This window comes from Dicentrarchus labrax, unplaced genomic scaffold (assembly GCF_905237075.1).
Source record: "Dicentrarchus labrax unplaced genomic scaffold, dlabrax2021, whole genome shotgun sequence".
Lineage (NCBI taxonomy): Eukaryota > Metazoa > Chordata > Actinopteri > Moronidae > Dicentrarchus > Dicentrarchus labrax.
The window spans coordinates 21,316,516-21,334,343 of record NW_026136714.1 but is presented as its reverse complement, the minus strand read 5'-3'; the positions used below and the strand labels follow the sequence as shown (position 1 = coordinate 21,334,343).

The 17,828-nt window shown below is 40.3% G+C and overlaps 2 protein-coding genes across 2 annotated transcripts; one reads left to right on the top strand and one right to left on the bottom strand.

The window, feature by feature from the left end:
* Nucleotides 1–1,112: 1,112 nt before the first annotated feature.
* Nucleotides 1,113–6,545, top strand: ptgesl (prostaglandin E synthase 2-like). The gene is made up of 7 exons (XM_051422472.1): nucleotides 1,113–1,422; nucleotides 2,481–2,672; nucleotides 2,890–2,945; nucleotides 3,618–3,770; nucleotides 4,056–4,256; nucleotides 4,435–4,552; nucleotides 5,200–6,545. Exons 1-7 carry the CDS (start codon nucleotides 1,132–1,134, stop codon nucleotides 5,326–5,328), a joined length of 1,140 nt encoding a protein of 379 aa, XP_051278432.1. The 5' UTR covers nucleotides 1,113–1,131; the 3' UTR covers nucleotides 5,329–6,545.
* Nucleotides 6,546–7,154: 609 nt separating this feature from the next.
* Nucleotides 7,155–17,073, bottom strand: gle1 (GLE1 RNA export mediator). The gene is made up of 15 exons (XM_051422471.1): nucleotides 16,876–17,073; nucleotides 15,740–15,982; nucleotides 15,248–15,403; nucleotides 14,526–14,674; nucleotides 14,363–14,423; nucleotides 13,566–13,823; nucleotides 13,059–13,281; nucleotides 11,930–12,042; nucleotides 11,330–11,542; nucleotides 10,415–10,605; nucleotides 10,110–10,239; nucleotides 9,871–9,975; nucleotides 9,258–9,340; nucleotides 9,071–9,134; nucleotides 7,155–8,327 (listed from the first exon to the last, which is right to left on the bottom strand). Exons 1-15 carry the CDS (start codon nucleotides 16,972–16,974, stop codon nucleotides 8,259–8,261), a joined length of 2,157 nt encoding a protein of 718 aa, XP_051278431.1. The 5' UTR covers nucleotides 16,975–17,073; the 3' UTR covers nucleotides 7,155–8,258.
* Nucleotides 17,074–17,828: the final 755 nt, after the last annotated feature.

The window sequence follows — 17,828 nt, the reverse complement described above, 5'->3', positions numbered from 1 at the left end:
AGCACACCTCCGGATCCCCCAGGAAGAACTGGAAGGCTTGAGGAGAGTAAAGTCTGGGCCAGATTGGCTGCTGCCAACACAACACACACCCAGATTAATAATAAAAAAATATCTCTAAAGACTGTGTCAGGGTTTTTTTTAACTCAGATACAGTATATGATAACTTTAGTAATACCGAAAACTCTAAGTATTGTCATTGTAAGGTATACCACTTGTGTCTTGGGTAGAAGGACCAGAGGTACTGAAACAATGAGTCAATCAATTAGTGAATGAAAGAAAATTGTTGGTTGGACAAAACAAGACATTTGAACACATAGGCCCTATTACCTATTTTCTGACATTTTAAAGACTAAAAGAGATCATTGTGGCGACCCTCATTTACAATGACATTGAGTCAGTTGAACAATGAGAGAAGATAAGATGAGCCTTTACTGAGAAAAGTGAAAAAAGCATCGATGCAATCTAAGGTGAAATGTAATAATAAGTCATAGTAATAATATAGTATAATAAGTATAATTTATATTTTGCGACACAGTTTCTCGAACCAATGATCTAGTGACATATATGAATTATGTTGCTTGTTTTGTATCATACCAGAACAGTATAAGCCTGTCATTTTTTTATAATATATAAAACAATTTATAAAAAAAATAAATAAGGACATATATCACCTCCAGCTGTGATATTTTGCTGACTGAAGGAGAAATGGCTATAAAGACTGTTCCAGCTGAATAGAAGAGTCTTTAAGAGATCTGGAAATGCAAAACAATGGTACGTGCTGTCAAATGAGCTGTGGGACTTTTACATCTATTCATGTTTTATATAATAGAATGGGATCATCAATGAAAAAGTCACAAAGGTATTTATGAGTGGCATAAACTGGTTGTCAGGGCTGGTTGTCATCATGTCCCCAAAGACCATAAAAGTTATTTTTTTTCCATAGTCCTAGGTCTTGTATTTGCCCAGTCCTGACACCAGTCCTGAGCCCAGTCCTGACACCAGTCCTGAGACCAGTCCTGACACCAGCGCACAGCCTGACTAGCAGTAAGCCTGGCAGGCCGATCTCAGGGCAATAAAACCCCTGATATCCTCCCCCCGCGGTGCATTTTGGGACTTTTATGTAAAACCAACATGGCGGCCGCCTGCGCCAGAACCCTCTGTAAGGTCGGCTGGAATATTTTGGAGTCTCCAGCCTCCCGCCGGCCCGGTACTGTCTCCTACCTGCTGGGGAATGTGAGCGCACACGGGTCCAGGAGGGCGTACGGTACCGGCGGGCCGGGGGTCCGCTCCAAACTGCTGTCCTCCCTGCGGGGAGGAGGAGGCAGGGTGCTGGGCTGTGCCTTCATGCTCGGTGGAGGTTTGGGTTTGTACCAGGCTGTGAAGTTCAGGTTCCAGCAGCACCTGGCCGAGGAGGAGCACAAGGTGAGAGTCCGTTCCCCGGGGTCGGTAATGCGGTCACACCGTCGGTCCTGTGAGCGGTGTCCCGTTGATCTCCAGTGACAGTAACCGAACTACATGTAGAGGGTCACCTCAATACAGTGATGAAACCAAGTGGATTTCCATTTACTAGTCAGGTTCAGGTGATCAACAATTAAATATACAGTATATACAATGATTAAAGTCAGCTCCACCTTTACCAGCTGTTTACACATGGATACCTCAATAATTAGAATCCAGTTATATGATATTTATTATCCTGTATTGGGCCTTTGTGCATGAGTTATTGCTGTGAACTCAGCACTGTTCTGTTCTGTATCTGAGCTGCAGGTGTATGTAGTGACACCTGTTATCACCAGTGTGTCAGTACACTGCGTTGGTCAGCCTGAATTAAATGTTACAAACTGATAGTGTTTCAGGACCAGCATTGTTCAAACCCACAGAACTCAAATGTTCAATTCTATATATTACATATACTAGATTACCAACCCCAAAGACCCCTTTATACTTTGTGTGTCATTCAGTTTGTGGTAATCTGATTAATTGGACATTTATTTTTGACCACTAAATCTCAATATGAATGGACATTATGAGGGTCTGAAGGCGAGTTTTACGGTATCACCCAGCTCTCATACCTGTCTTGTAGTGGGGCTTAGTGTCGAAATTCATTTGTTCTATATTACAAGCTAAATTTGGGTTTAAATAAATTATTGCAATTGGGGTCATTGGAGATCTACAGCTAATTCCCTTCCACAGTGCTCCCTTGGGACAAACTATTTAATGGTGACTGCATTTTCTGTACTACAATTTCTAATTGACATGCATGTACACTGACACAGTATAGCTGCTGCTCAGTATAGCTCTTGGTGTTAGAGCAGCATATGCATTGTGTTCAACAATTACACATGGGTGGAATATTTGGGTGTCCCAGTACTTTTGGCGGTCTGTAAAAACTGCATAAAAACATGTATATAGGCCAAAGATATTGCACATTAGAATTAGCCTTTATAAGAATGGTGGATCCTCTTTCTGCCTCGTTCCAGGTTTCCAGAGGAGGAGGTGTGAGGTTGACCCTGTACCAGTACAAGACCTGCCCCTTCTGCAGCAAGGTGCGAGCGTTTCTGGACTACCATCAGCTGCCGTATGAGATTGTGGAGGTGAACCCGGTGATGAGGCAGGAGATCAAGTGGTCTGCCTACAGAAAAGTACCAATCCTGATGGTGGATGGCGAAGTGGTAAGACAGTCGAATCTCAAGATGAGAACACTTGATTTATGTCCAACGTTTATTTGGTCAGGTCTCTTCACTTCAGATACAGGCTACAAAATGAAATTATCTCCATTTTGTGGCACTTCCACTTCCAAAATACTTAATATTACATTTTCTTCTCCATAAATGTGCAGTAATTTTCAAAAGAATTTTCTTTTCGTCTTAACTCTCTTTTGTTGCTCAGCAACTGAATGACTCGTCTGTCATCATCAGCTCCCTCAAGACATTTCTAATCAAAAAGTAAGTTACAGCTTCCCTCAAGTGATTTGAAAATGTGTTTTCTCTTGATAATTATTATAATTAACCTGCCTGGACAATAGCCCGTCACTGTAAACCTGTTAAAATCTACAAGAGTATAATGCACCATGTGTTATGAGTATTTTTATTTCTTCATTGTTTTTGATATCCAGCCATGCAAATAATTTTGTTTTATTTATCTATTTTTAATTTTACACTTTCTCTCTCTTGGAGTTTAGGCCTCCAAGCTTTAACAGTAAAGCTGCAACCGTTATTCGAATAATTAATTGACAGAAAACTAATCGGCTATTTTGATACTTGATAAATGGTTTTAGTTTTTTAAGCAAAAATGTCCAAAAAAGAGCTTGTTCCAGCTCCTCCAATATTAGTATTTTATGATTTCCTTTGTCATACATGATGGTAAACTCTTTGGGTCAGACAAAACAAGACATTGGAAGACATCACCTAGGTCTGGCGGAAACATTTTACAGTCAGAGAAATTAATCAAGAAAATAATCAGTAGATAAGTTGATGAAAATAATCGTTACTTTTCTAAAATCGCCCAGGCAAATAAAACCAAAACTATCTGCATGGATACATACCATGAGAGGGAAGAGAGGAAATAAACTGTATATTTTGTATTTTGGGTGCACTGATCCTTTACGTGTCATCCAGGGACAAAAGTATGTCTGAGATCCTTTGCTGCTACCCCGAGCTGAAGTCGGTGAACGACAGTGGGAAGAAGGTGACAGAGTACTCCAACAAGTACTGGTTGATGCTGAGTGAGGCCGAGACCACTGCGGTTTACCCCGAGAAGGGAATGCAGAAGTAAGTCCAAACCACTGCTCTCTCACACACACACACACACACACACACACACACACACACACACACACACACACCCACAAGAGACAGAAATCATGGCCTGGAACTATCAGCATACTCTTATGAAAGGTTGCCCCAGTTTTTAACTGTTATTGTTTTATAACTACAGTCAGTATCTCATAAAAAAAGTGACATTTGTCTCAGTTTACTCTGTTTGGCCCACATCTGGCCAGCCCACTAATATGATGTAAATTGAACTCGGTGTTTGTTTTCTTTTCCTGTTTTCAGAGAGGAGATGAAGTGGCGTCAGTGGGCCGATGATTGGCTTGTGCATCTTATATCTCCCAACGTGTACCGAACTGCCGGCGAGGCCCTGGCCTCCTTTGACTACATCGTACGCGAGGGCAAGTTCAGCACTTTCGAAGGTTTCTTTGCCAAATATGTCGGCGCCGCGGCCATGTTTCTCATCTCCAAAAGGCTGAAAAGTCGGTAAGTGGCACATGAAGAAATAAAGATCTGCAGTCCAGACTGAGGCAAGCCTGAGGCATCTGTGTCCCTTGTGTTGTGAAAATGTGTGCAGTAGTTGCTTATGGGGTTCGCAATTTTTGAATTTAAGTCAGTGTTTGGATGTCAAAGTGGTGATTGTTTTCCTTTTTTGACACAACAGACACAACCTGCAGGACGATGTCAGGCAGGATCTGTACAGGGCTGTCGACGACTGGGTGGCAGCCATCGGGAAGAAGAGGAAGTTCATGGGTGGAGATCAACCCAACCTGGCAGACCTGGTGAGGGAACACATCTGTCTCTTTCTGCATCCAGTGTTCCTGAACCTGGTCATGGAAACAAACAAACAATTTGTTTTCATCCTCAGCTTTAATTTGAGATAAACATAGACACATAGAATCCACACATACACTTCAGATGTTCCTTTATTGTCTGGATGCTTTCATCCATTCATGTTCTGGGTAAAGAATTAGAATAAACAACTCTTATAACACAACACAAACAAATGCTAAATGTTAGCATTTGCAAAGACAATAAAGGTTACCATATTGTACAAATCTTAACATACCAAAACAGAACGTGCTAAACTTACTAAAAATGTTGCATGTTATATACTAATCTGTACAACATGCTGTGTGCATGCACATCTATACGTTTTTAAGATGTTAACAAAAATTGGAGCCCACACTGACATCTTCCAATCACTCATTGCTACATACAGTCAAAGATGTCCTATAGTGCTCACGGTACAGAGGCTTTTTTTTTTTTTTACCCTGCTAGTGGTAGGAATTGTAGGGCAAATCACATAACAAGATTGTTTTCTGGTGCACATCACAACCGTTACAACCTCATACCTTAAGTGGCTACAGATTGTTTTCAGATGGGGTTTTTTTGGGTCAACTTTTCCTGCGTTATCCTCCGTCTGCAGGCAGTGTTTGGTGTGCTCAGAGTGATGGAGGGCCTGCAGGCATTTGACGACATGATGGAGAACACCAAGGTCAAACAATGGTACAGACGCATGGAGAGAGCCTCGCTCAACTGCGAGGGCCGCGATTGAAGCAGGAGTGAAGTGGAACGGGTGAAGGAGACCACAGGAGGCCACAGGAGACCACAGGAGACTGAGTGCTTCCAGCTTAAAAAAGACTGAACAGTAAACCGCCACAGAGACAGTGACCAGCATCAGGAGGCAAGAACTCCTGCTACTGTCCCTGATTGATTTCCTGCTCGACACACATGAGTTTAAACCTGTTGATTTGTATGGATGAGTTAACTGCAGACATTTACGTAGATTACACACATGAAGATACTGTTGCCAGATATCTGATATCTGACCATTTAATGAGGGAGCTGCTTGTGGAGGAGTCTATCGACTCTGCTGTTCATTTACAAGCATTTTACTGACATCTACTGGTGAACTGTGGTAACTGAACAATATAATATATTATTGAAATATACTTGACAGTAAAGTCATGTTTTCACAATACAACCAAAACCTATAAGTCAGCCTATCTTGGTTCAGCAGTCTTGATTTTCCTGTAAATCTGTTTCTTTATTTTGTGTTATGGTGAGGTGAAACTATCACAGTCCCTTTTTAATAGTTAAAACAGCCCTCAGGGTTTTTCATGCTGATCTAGAAATAATTTTACCCATTTCCAGGCCTTGAATTTGTGTCACATAAGCTAAGAAAACTGCTTAACAGAAATGTTTTTTAAGCTGCTCATATTTCACAGTCAGTACTGTATATTGTTCTAGATTACTACTACTGTGGTTCTCAACCAAAGATTGGGGGCTCCCAGAGGGACTTACTCAAATATTTGCCAATTTTTTCTCTCAAATATTTGTCTTTAGTTTTAGCAGTCAGCCTCATCTGACTGCATAAAAGGAACTGAATTTGGTGGAAATTGGCCTAATTACTCTCAGATTGCTCAGCAAATTTATAATTTATGATGATTAGATGATTTTAAAGACAAACGGTTATTTGGATTTTCTTGTAGGTTCAGTAGATTCTTTATTTACTTGGCACAGACACCATGAGACCAGGTTATCTCTGTGGTTGTATCTTTGTTTCTCTGTGTAACTGATGCAGGATCAGTCTGGCAGAATCAGTTCGTCATCGGCTGCTGTTCACTTTCTGGGGTAAAATAAGATAAGAACTGGTGAGCCAGTTTGAATGTAATTAATATGCAAACTGCAGATCAATTTCAGAATTAATTGTATTAAAACCAACTTGATGTGCATAGTTGTAAAAAGGTAAAATTAAAAAGGAAACCTTGAGCTGTGTTTTATTTGTGCACCAGACATTTATGACATGATGATTAGTATTGGGTGTTAAAGTAAATAAAAACTACATTTTGTAATTACATACGTGCAGGACAAATGCAGCCCGCACAGGCAAATATTGTATTTCTTAAATTTATTTGATGAGTTACTTTGCAGATTCAGATTATTAATAGAAAATAAGCAAATAAATAATGTATTTTATAAGTAAAGATAAAACTATTGATGCCTGAGGGTTAATCCATAAACTACCAAACGGCATATTAACAAATTAAAATTAGATCCACCTTTTCCAGATGCAACATTACCAAATTAACACATCAGTAATCACTATAGTAATATATAGTATTCTGAAATTGGTCAAATTTGCATAATAGGAACCTTTCATGTATATTTTGATACCAAACTTCTTCACTGTTAAGATTTTGAATTTGTGACATTACTTATAAACAATATTTACAGTTATATTAATGCACTTCATTTAAAATAAACAAAATAGTTTCTGTCAATCAACTTCTGTTCTACTAAAGATGTGAAGGGTATAATTTATTTTATATAGAGGGCAAAATACCAAAAAACAAACCCAAGGACGACAAGCACTTTGAGTAAACTTCTGATGAGGTTTTATTTCAGACATCTGGTTTATAGATACAGATGAGAACAACAATCATTCTGGTAATAAACCTTTATAATCTACATTATATTCAGAAGACACCTCTGCTCTGCTCCTCCAAAATTAACTTTAAAGCACTGAAGCAGATTTCTGTTTCAACATGAGGATCAAATCATTTGTGTTTTGGAAATATTGACAAATGCACTTCAGCAGTTTTTCACATTATATTTCTAATCTTGGGGCAGCTCCATTCACAATGATTACACTGACAGTTCATCAGAGCATACATCTTCATCCACACGGTGGATTCATTAAAAAAATAAATAGCAAAAGTTCAAATCATTCAATTCTGATTGGAACAGCAACTGTGGAGACTTAATAAAAACAAACAGCAGTGATCCCGTAGTGGACAAATAAAGTAAAATAAAGAGCTTTTCCCCCCACACAGGGATTACAACACACTACCAGTAAAACAGCTCCACATTATGATCTTTGAACTCTGGAAAACTTTCAGCCTGAGGCAACGCAAGGGAGACCTTGACATCTCAACACAACATAATTATTGCATGTCCTAGTTTCAGAATTTGGTTCTTTTTGCTGGATGTTTTTTTGTTGTGCACACATGAATAATAAAGTATGTTCTAAAGCTGTAAGCAGAAAACCATCAGTTCATACTGACGTTGGGAGGACGGATGTGCTGGCGAGACGACGTGTACTCCCTTCACTGTTTTAATCCAGAGATAAATATCTCACTGTTAGCCCCTTCAAAACTGTTGAATTAATGTTGTATTCAGAAAATGTAGTTGGGTGTGTCACCGTCCATCACATTCCTACTGATCAGTTCTTTGAGTCATCCAGTGAATGAACCTGACACAAAGTTCATGAGCCACAGAAGCTGTGTAACTAAACAGATGTGACGCACATCTTCCTACAGGAGCAGCTTTGACTTTTCCTCTCCGATTAGCGACTAAAGTTGGTTGTAGACTAAGTCTCCAGCCACAAAGCACACAGTTTTCCAGCCTCAGACCACTTCCCTCTCCGCTTTATTCAGTCCTAAGCGACGTCATGCAGCAACATCCAACACTGCTCCTCCTCCATCACGACCTCCAGAACATGGCGTTCAGCTGGCCTTTGGGCGGACTGATCTGTCGGCTCTGCAGTGACGTCTACGCGTGGGAGACAACGTTAAGGTTTTTCACAAGAAAGAAACCAAGATTGAGGTCACAAAAACACAAAAACTAATTAACTCATTTTATAAATATATATTTTTCTTTCTTTTCTGTGTGTGTGCGTGTGTGTGTAGCATGCAGGGGGAGGCAACAACTAGACACAACTTTATTTCTATTTCCATATTCTTCACTTTAAATTTGGTTCTCCACCCAACATTTATACTCGTTAACCTAATGCCACTGTGTCATGTAGTTCAAATGTCCTCATCTGGGGAGCAATCTGACTCCATGTGACGTCTCATTTTAGAAATAAAACATTTTAGGGACGACGGAGTTACATTGTTCTCAACTTCAGAATAAAACACACTGTAAGGATTAAACCACTTTTAACCCCTGAATTGGTTGTTTAAAGCTTCTCTGGTGATTCAGAAAGAGCTTCATTGAGTTTGACAGTTTTGAAACGTTTGCCACTAAACAATGTGATCAGCACATTACTGGGATTACTGAGCTTCAAATCTTTTTTGGCACAAATTGAAAGAAAGCTCCAAAGCTTCATAAAGCTTCATCCGCCGATCACTACTGAAGCAGCCTTTTCTTTTGTTGTGTCTATGTTGTGCACCCAAAACAGACGGTTTTTTTTCCCTTCTTGCACAAAGTTTCCTCTCTCTTTATTTACCAACACCACAAGTGTTAATGTCTGCCTAAGTACAGTGCTAACATTAGCAGTGGGTTTGACGTACCTCTAGAAACTGTTTGAGTCTGATGACTGAGCCCATCTGTCCAGTGCTGGTCACTGCTTCAATTCTGGACACACCAAAGAGACATTCAACACAGACAGAGGCAAGTTCAATAGGTGGCGACAGCTGCAGGTAAAACATTTGACCTGTTGATGGAAGACTCAACATGCTTTAAATCTGGAGTGTGTACCTCGGGAAGTATTCATCTTTAAGGAGCAGGATGAGTTTCCAGAACTGGCCCTGATACTGCTTCATCAAAGCATTACCACAAACCTGAAGGACACACACAAACAAAAAGACCAACGTCAACACTGAAGTTTACATGTTTAACCCACAGCTGCATTCACTGACCACAGTAATAACTTTAATGCGCCACCAGCTTTATAAACAGTCACTAATAAGGTTTTACAAGTCTCACAACAACTCAGTAACTTTCTGTCACTCAGTGTGGGCTCTGAAAAACTGTCAAAATGATCATATTAACTTTAACTCTGACCTTTTTTGCACTGCAACACACACACACACAAATAAAAAACATTTTAAACATCACTTTTATTCACTGTATTTCATTCAACGTGCTCTACTGTGTCATATTTGGTTGGATGGCTGTTCTTCAAGTGCAAACCAGGCTGAAACTTTGTTAGCTGATGACAATATTGGATGACATGGTCCACAGCTTACCCTCATGTACACAACTGAATATCTCTATATGCTCTATTAGGATCTGTGTGTATAGAAACAGCAGTGCTGATGTTTAAAAAGCAGTTTAAAAAAAAAAAAAAAAAAAAAGGTTTAGGCCTCACCTCAAGAAAGTCGAACAGCAGCGTAGCCGTGATGTCTGCCAGGGGCTCCATGTTGAGCATCTGAGCTAACCAACGCCAGCCATTGTTCAGACCGTGAGGAGCAGCCTGAAACACAAAAGGAAAAACAGAGAAACAAAGATTTAAAGATGCAGAAGCTTAATAATATGCTTAAATCATGCTTGAAATAGATCATTCAGTGAATGAACAAACAAACAGACAGAAAGTGAGACAGCTTTTACCCCCTGCTTGGAACCGTAGGGCCACCTCAGCTGGATTATGGCAGCGTAGAGACGGATCATCCCAGACATCCTCTTCAGGAAACTGTCTTGACCTTCAACCCCGGAGTCGTCCACACGGTAACCAAGAATCCTGATGAAGTGAAGGCAAAATAGCAGATGAAAATCTGTACTCTTCTCAGAAGTGAAGGCAAAATAGCAGATGAAAATCTGTACTCTTCTCAGACACAACACTTTTATTATTTTAATTAATCCAACATAATAACTGAGTGAAGCAGGTTGTAGCAACACATTTCTGTCTCCCTGACCTCTGATATTCCTCCACCTGTGTGCCTTCCTTCATTGGAGGGTAATGTGGGACTGCGTACGGACATTTCTTGTGCAGGTGGGCGAGGATAAAGTCACCCACTCGAGGGTGCAGCTCCCAAACGCCAGAGGCCACCACGGCGATGGGGAAGGCAGCTTCGTGGTGAGAAGCCACCTCCTCCTCTCCTTGTTTCTATAGGAGGAAAGAAATTAGTTTTGTTGCTGTTTTTTTTTCCTTGTACACTAAATGCTGGGAACATGAATGTTCAGAGTCGTACAGGAACATGTGGTCCTAAAACTGCAAAAGTTAGGGGTTTCATTGGCACTGCAGTCATCAACTGCATATTTTAAAAAATGGATAGCACACTGTGATCTAATTTATTCTGCTACTTATCAATAACAATCTTTGAGGTCTGTCTCACATAGCAGTATTACAAGTTAGCTGAAAAATGTCAGCGTCTGAGTAAACACCAGGAACCTCCTTGAATCAGGAATGTGGACTTAAGTGAAAGAGCTACTTCCAGTTGCACTCTGTAAAGTTACCCAGATAAACACGGTTATCTTGATTCAGCCTGTGTTAAAGACATTTCAATTGAACGCTGCTACTATTGATTGACTTATTAATGAATCATCCAATGTATAAAATTTCATTCAAAAACCCCAAAATATTTCATTTACAATCATATAAAACATGGGGGGAAAAGCAGCAAATCTTCATATCTGAGAAGCTGGAACCAAAAAATGTTTCACTTTTTTCCTGATAAATGATAAAAAATGATTTAAATTAAAATATATCGACACTAAATGAAAACATTTTGAGTTATTTTTGAGTGACTATATTTTGGTTTTGCCACAAACATTTATTAAATTCGAAGAGTTCCTGGGCTAATTTATCAAACAGCACCAGGTGGACTCACCACAAACTTCTCAGCCAGTTTGTAACTGACAAAGTCCAGGCCCTGTGGATGCTGGGAGGTGGAGACAGACTTCCCTCCCGACACCACCGGCCGCCCCGACAGCAGCTTGTCAATCTTGTCAAAGATTTCTTGGAGCTGCGATCCAGAGTTGCTGGAGATTTGACTGACAGGGATGCTGGCTGCTTTCTGGAGCTCCAATTTCAGCTTCTTTGTCTGAGTCCAGAAAGGAGAAATGAAACCATCTGTGCAGAGTTTTTCTCACAAGTAGTATCACTATTACTCCACTTTGTTCTTGCCACAACAGCGCTTAATATTACGGCTGGTAATTGAACCTCGATACTTGTTGAGTGCTGACGGAAACCTGTTCATAACTAGACTAATTTAATGTACTTGTATGGCTAATTCTACTTATAGGAAAACCCTCCTCTCTGCCTGGAACAATCATCTGCTCTTTTCTTTAATTTATGAAGCACTTTGAGCTGCATTTTATGCATGAAATGTTGAACAGTATAAATGGAACATTATTATCTTTATTATTATTATTGATATTTAATTTCCCAGTTAAATGATAAGCATTCATGCAGACAAGCACCAACTCACCTGGGCGTCTTTCGGGGAGTTGAGTTGTTCGAAGGACTGAGCGCACTGAGCAGCTGACAGCTGCAGCTCCTTGTACCATTTCAGTGTGCTTTCTTCAGCACTGTTCTGCAGCCCTGTTGGACGACAGTAACAGTCCAATTAAAAGTAAAAAAATGAAAAGTAAATTTGAAGAAGAAATTTAACTAATGATAACTGAAACGCAGTTCTTCAAATGTATACATTAACTTCCTCCTGTGAGGGTTTGAAATCTCATTCCTAAAAGACGATCTTTCCCTTAAAGCTGCTCTAAACAACATGTATATATTAGCAATGGGGCGGCCTAAGTGCCGTTTCCAGCTCTGATACACCCACTGTACAGACATATAAAGACTAGCTGGAGAATAAAGCTGGTGAACATCGAGCAACTAAAGGCAGAGACCAAACCAGAGCTAAAAGGAGAGTGAATATCGACGTACGTTCATTAGTATTCAGTTCAAATCAAATAAAAAATGTGTCAACCTGATGAACGCTGGATGTATAAACAGGCAACTGTTTACGAACACCTTCTCCATATCAGCCTTATAAAAGATAATATGTCAGTGTGGTTTACCACTTTTTGGGCTGCATTCCAGCAGCTGAAAAAAATCTGTTTTTTGTTTCTCTTTTTAGTATTTTGGACAGTGACAGTTGAGAGAGACTGAAAATGCTGGAGAGAGAGAGGGGGTGACATGCAGCAAAGAGCCCAAGCTGAATTCAAACCCGGGAAGATGCATCTGTTATACAATCTGTATTGTATATTAAAAATAAAACAAAATGCTGCACTGCCTCTGTCCAGTTTCACTAATACATATTTATTGAAATGTGGTGATAAAGGAATTATATAATGTATGTATAAAAATACTATGGGGACATTAGAGCCAGAGGTAACAATAAGCCAAAAAAAGACTGTTATCCCTGGGATGACAACGGACATGGAGCCGGGTGGCCAGCAGCCAAGATGACCAGCCAGGGGGTTCCTCACAATTTCCTACCACGTGGTGAGTTCATCTTCAACGTTTACTGAGCAGATGTTACTGAAACGTTGAAGTTCTAGGTGATATCCATGCAGTGATACATATTATACGGTCCTGGGTCACAACAACTCTCTCACCTTTCCTCTGTGCCTTCTCTTTGGCCGACTGCGCCGCCTTCTTCTGTGCTTCCTGCTGTGCCTGCAGCTCCACCTGCTTCCTGCGCTCCTCTTCCTGCTCTTGCTCCTTCTTCTTCTTCTCTTGAGACTTGGCGACCTCCTCCTGCATCAGCCGGATCAGCGCCCTCATCTCGTGCAGGGCTCGCTCGGCCACGGTCATGTCTTCTACGCTGGGAAACTCTCCCTGGAAAGAAACCGCAGAAGAGGTTAAACTTCTCCTTTGAGCCATTTATCATCATTCATCTACCAAGCTTCTCAACTGTGAGGATTTGATGTTTTTCTTGTTTTTATATCATTGTGAATTAAATATCTTTGGATTATGTTTCCAACCTTTATTGTCATCTGACTGCTTTTGTATTCAAGTTGTAATAAACTGGAATGATCCTTTAACACAACCACAATGATTTTTCAGTGTAGAAAGGAGCCACAACCTAAACCTAAACATTACCAATCAGCAGTTAAACTCACCTCTGCTGTCTTTCGCACCACCTCTGACACCTGGGAGCACAGTTGGTTCCCACGGGTGCTGAGGGAGTTGAGGCTGGCCAGCGGGAGCTCGGTTTTGGTCTGGGTGGACGGATCCAGCAGTTGGTTGAGCTGCAGGATCTCCTCCTGGATGGCGTTAAGGTTACGCAGTCTCTCCCTGCCCTCCGTCCGCCGCTGCCGCTCCAGTTCCGCCTCCCGATGGCGCTGCTGCTCCGCCTCCCTCAGCCGCAGGTTGAGGATCTGATGCAGAGGACAATGAAGAAAATCTATTTATACTTTACAAAACACGTATGGCTGCCAACAACTTCAGAACGTGTGAAGAAGCAGTCAGGGCTCATATTTATCAAGCATCTCAGAATCAACCTTGAAATTTCACTACGTGTGAAATAGTAACATTGTCCTGGGAAGGCTTTATGTTTTATGTTTTGGTAGTACAACATGGTGGCCTCCATTGAAGGTGACCTGCGGCATCTGTAGATAAAAACGTCTCATTCTAAAAAGGTAACAAAAACACAATAATTCTTATTTTTTAGGTGATTATACACTAATGAAAACATACCTATGAATATTTTATTCCATTTCTGCCATTAGAGCCTCCTAAACATCACACAGTGGACCTTTAAATATAAGCATAGATCGATTAGATTTTCTACTCTGAGATGCTTTGTAAATATGGCATGTGGACACCAAACTTTGTGGTCATTTCCAGACCTTTAAAGCAACCATTTTTAGGGTGTCACTCCCACCAGTGTCCTTTCAGTGTGGTATGATGATCATACCTTCATTCTGTATCTTTGCTCTTCCTTCAGTTTCTCTTGACGCCCGATGCTCTCTTTAGTTCTACAGTGCAGAAAGTGGAAAAATCGGACAGTTTTGATCGCACAGAACATTTCATAAATGTTAAAAACCATGAGACTTGCGTCCTTTGCCAGTGGCTCTTACTCTCTTTCCATCATGTCCCTCATGCTCTGGTACTCCTGTCTCTGCTTCAACTCCATGAACTCCTCAAAGCGTTTCAGCTGCTCCGACTCTGAGCTTGCCACCGCCGCCACCAGCTTCTCCTGCATCTCCTGCCGCAGTTTGAGCGCCATCTGAGCCGACAGGTTAAAATATAAAGCAGGTGAGACTGTAGAGCTTCCTGTCTGCATGGTGGGGTTACTGACACCTTAGTGGTCACATATTGGTAAACAGGTTGGTAAATGGTCTTAAAAATTTTCCAAACTCTGACTTACGAGTCAAGTAATTCTTAGGAAAAACTAGGATTAAGGTTTGTAAGAAGCTTTAAGTAACTTTCAACAAAGTCTATGTGTCCATCATTATACTGTACATGTTTCAATATGCTGAAACATGAAAGTGTATGTATGAACATATTTCTCCTGTTAGACATTTTCATTCCTAAAAATTATAAATAATTCAAAGAAATAAAAAATAAAAAAGGATATACTAACTATTTTGCAGTGAATTGTTTCAGCACTACTAGAAATAATCAAATTCATGCATTCAGACGAAGATGTCCTGTCCAAAAATGAATAAACTTAAGTCTTTACACATTTATGCTCATGTCCTTGTTTAAAACGCACACACTTTGACCTATTTATAATAAAACATTATACAGCCGTCATTTTCTTCTTCTTATGGGATAATTAACAATCTCTGTGTCTGACCTTGGCCTTTTCTCGTTGTTCCGCCTCAAATTTGAGAATGTGGCCCGCCGTCTCCATGGCTTTGGGCGACAGCAGCGAAATGGCAGGTAGCGATGTAGGACTGGAAACTTCGCTGTCTGTCTCTGGATCTTCATCCCTCGCCTCATCACTAAGAGCCTGCAGCATATAAATGTGAAGGAAAAAATGTGTTGCTGTTCTTATTTTATAAAAAGGAATAAAGTAGAACATCCAGCTCCACAGAAAAGTTCAAAATACACTTGAAGCCAGGCCATCTGACTTTTGACTTTATATTAAACTAGTGAATTTAAGTGTACATGTCATGTCTTCTGAGTAAAACTGATGTAAAAACTAATTTGATGGCCTGGCAGATCACACAAACGTTATGTGAACTCTTCCAATAACCCATCAGAAAATACACTGTAGTTTAACAAGCTTTTATTCCTCACATACAAAACCACAGAGATCAGCATGTATCCATGATGAGAGACTTGCCTGCTCACTCTCGGCCCTTACAGGTGGGGCTGCAGAAAGTGTGGTGTGCTTCCCATTGATGTCAGGGATGGATCCTGTGGAGGAAGCTGAGGCTGAGATCTCCTCAGAGAGGCCAGGGCTGGAGTCTCCAGAGCTGGAACCCAGAAAGCAGGACTTCTGCAGGGGTGAAGAGCTGAACCGCTCCAATATGACCGCAGAGTCCGAGGACAAGCTGAGGCCATCTTTGCAACCTGCCAAAATATCCTGCAAGAACACAGACACATTAAACCTCAAGCGTACTACATTTAAATGTACCAAGATATTTTTTTTTTAAGAGATGTGGATGACCACATACTAAGCTCCAGTGGTTTTATTGTATCACAGACAACCACACCACTTTTTGCAGATGCAGTCAGATGCAGATTTAAATATATATTTACACCACCAAAGGTTAAAAAGAACACAAGTTCATCACAAGCAAATATTTACAATTACACGTAAAAAAAAAAAAAGATTGAAAGAAATACATGAACATTAATTTAAATGTATATAAAAAGAGAAAAGGCATGAGGTGTGGACGGACCCTAATGATAAAGAAAACAATGACAATTAGGCAGTTTTGGTGTTCTGCATTCACAATCCTGGTAAAGTAAAAGTACACAAGAAGAAAGAGTACATTTTCTACTAGAAAGGGCCCTTATGGTGGACATTATACAGTGCATTACATTAGATGAATGAATCGTTAATATTGATGCATTGATATGTAAGTTGTATTTTACTGTTCTAGCTGCTCGAGGTGGAGCTCATGCAATGAGTTAGTTTAGCCCAGTGGTCCCCAACCTAGGGGACTGTGAGGGGGTTGAGAATCACTGGAGAGCAAGCTCTTCGTCTGGTTCAACACTAACGTTATTACGTACTGTCAGTGAGCTCGACACTTTTAGGTCAGAAGAGTTAGTTAGCCATTACGTTAATAAAACAATGTTAAAGACAGTGCTTCCACCTGGTTGTTCTCCTTGTTACGGGTCTGTAATGGTGACTGCCTCACTCACTTTAATAAACGAAAGTTATGTGGCTAAACCAGCAGGGACAGCCCGGCCTAGCTGACATTAAGTAGCCATTAGTCAGCTAATGTGTGACCGTAGCTGTCGTGAACTCACCTCGCCCCTTTGCGACCAGTATGGGTCAAATCTTATGTTTGCCTTTGGTGAATTTTTTAGAGCCTGTAAAGTGTCCCATCGTAGATTTTCAGCAGGCATCACGACAGAATGGTAAAAGTAACCCAAACTACAAACTACTGGGAACAGGCTGAGTTTTGAAATCAGCGGATGGGGTTACATCAATTACAATCCGACGTGAAACAGCCCGCCTAGCGCGGAGACGCTCAATGTTTCCGGTATGCTGGGCTGTCTCCTTATTATATTGTGTTCTTGGTTTAGTTTTATCATTTAAATAGTAATGTACACGATACAGCGGAAATCATGTAATAACAAGATTTGATTTACTATTTAGAGTTTTTCTGATTCGGTGGCTCAACCGGGAACACCACAATATTGGTCCTTCAAGCGGTCCGTCCTTTTTCAATCGGTCTACTTTTTTCAAACACTCACCTCACTCACTTGAAAGCTGATATTACACATTACATATTACAAAAAAGTCGGCGTAAAAGCCATTCACCAGTGTGCATTTCATGTAAGTTTTACCTGGTTCATGCTGCTGTGTTACCTCACCCTTTCCCTGACAACCCAATTTTAAATGTTAACATTTAAATTAAACAAGGTTTTGTTGCATCAAATATACGCCAAGTTAAGGAACATACCCTATTCATTTATAAAATGTCATAATTTATGTTTTATTTGGTTTTTATGTTTGCGAATGAGCCAGAATATGTTGAATTACCCAAGTTCTAAATGGGGTTTGGCGTAAATGAGATTCAAATATTATATTTAGGCAATCCCTTTAGAGTTCACTTATATACATGGTATTTCTACTTAGTACAGCAATAAAATACGGGACTTCAGTTGGGCCATAAATTCTGTTACATATTATATTTAGGAAATTAAAACTGTGGTGTTATGTGTTCTGTCAGAACAAAATGGATGCATTTGCTCAA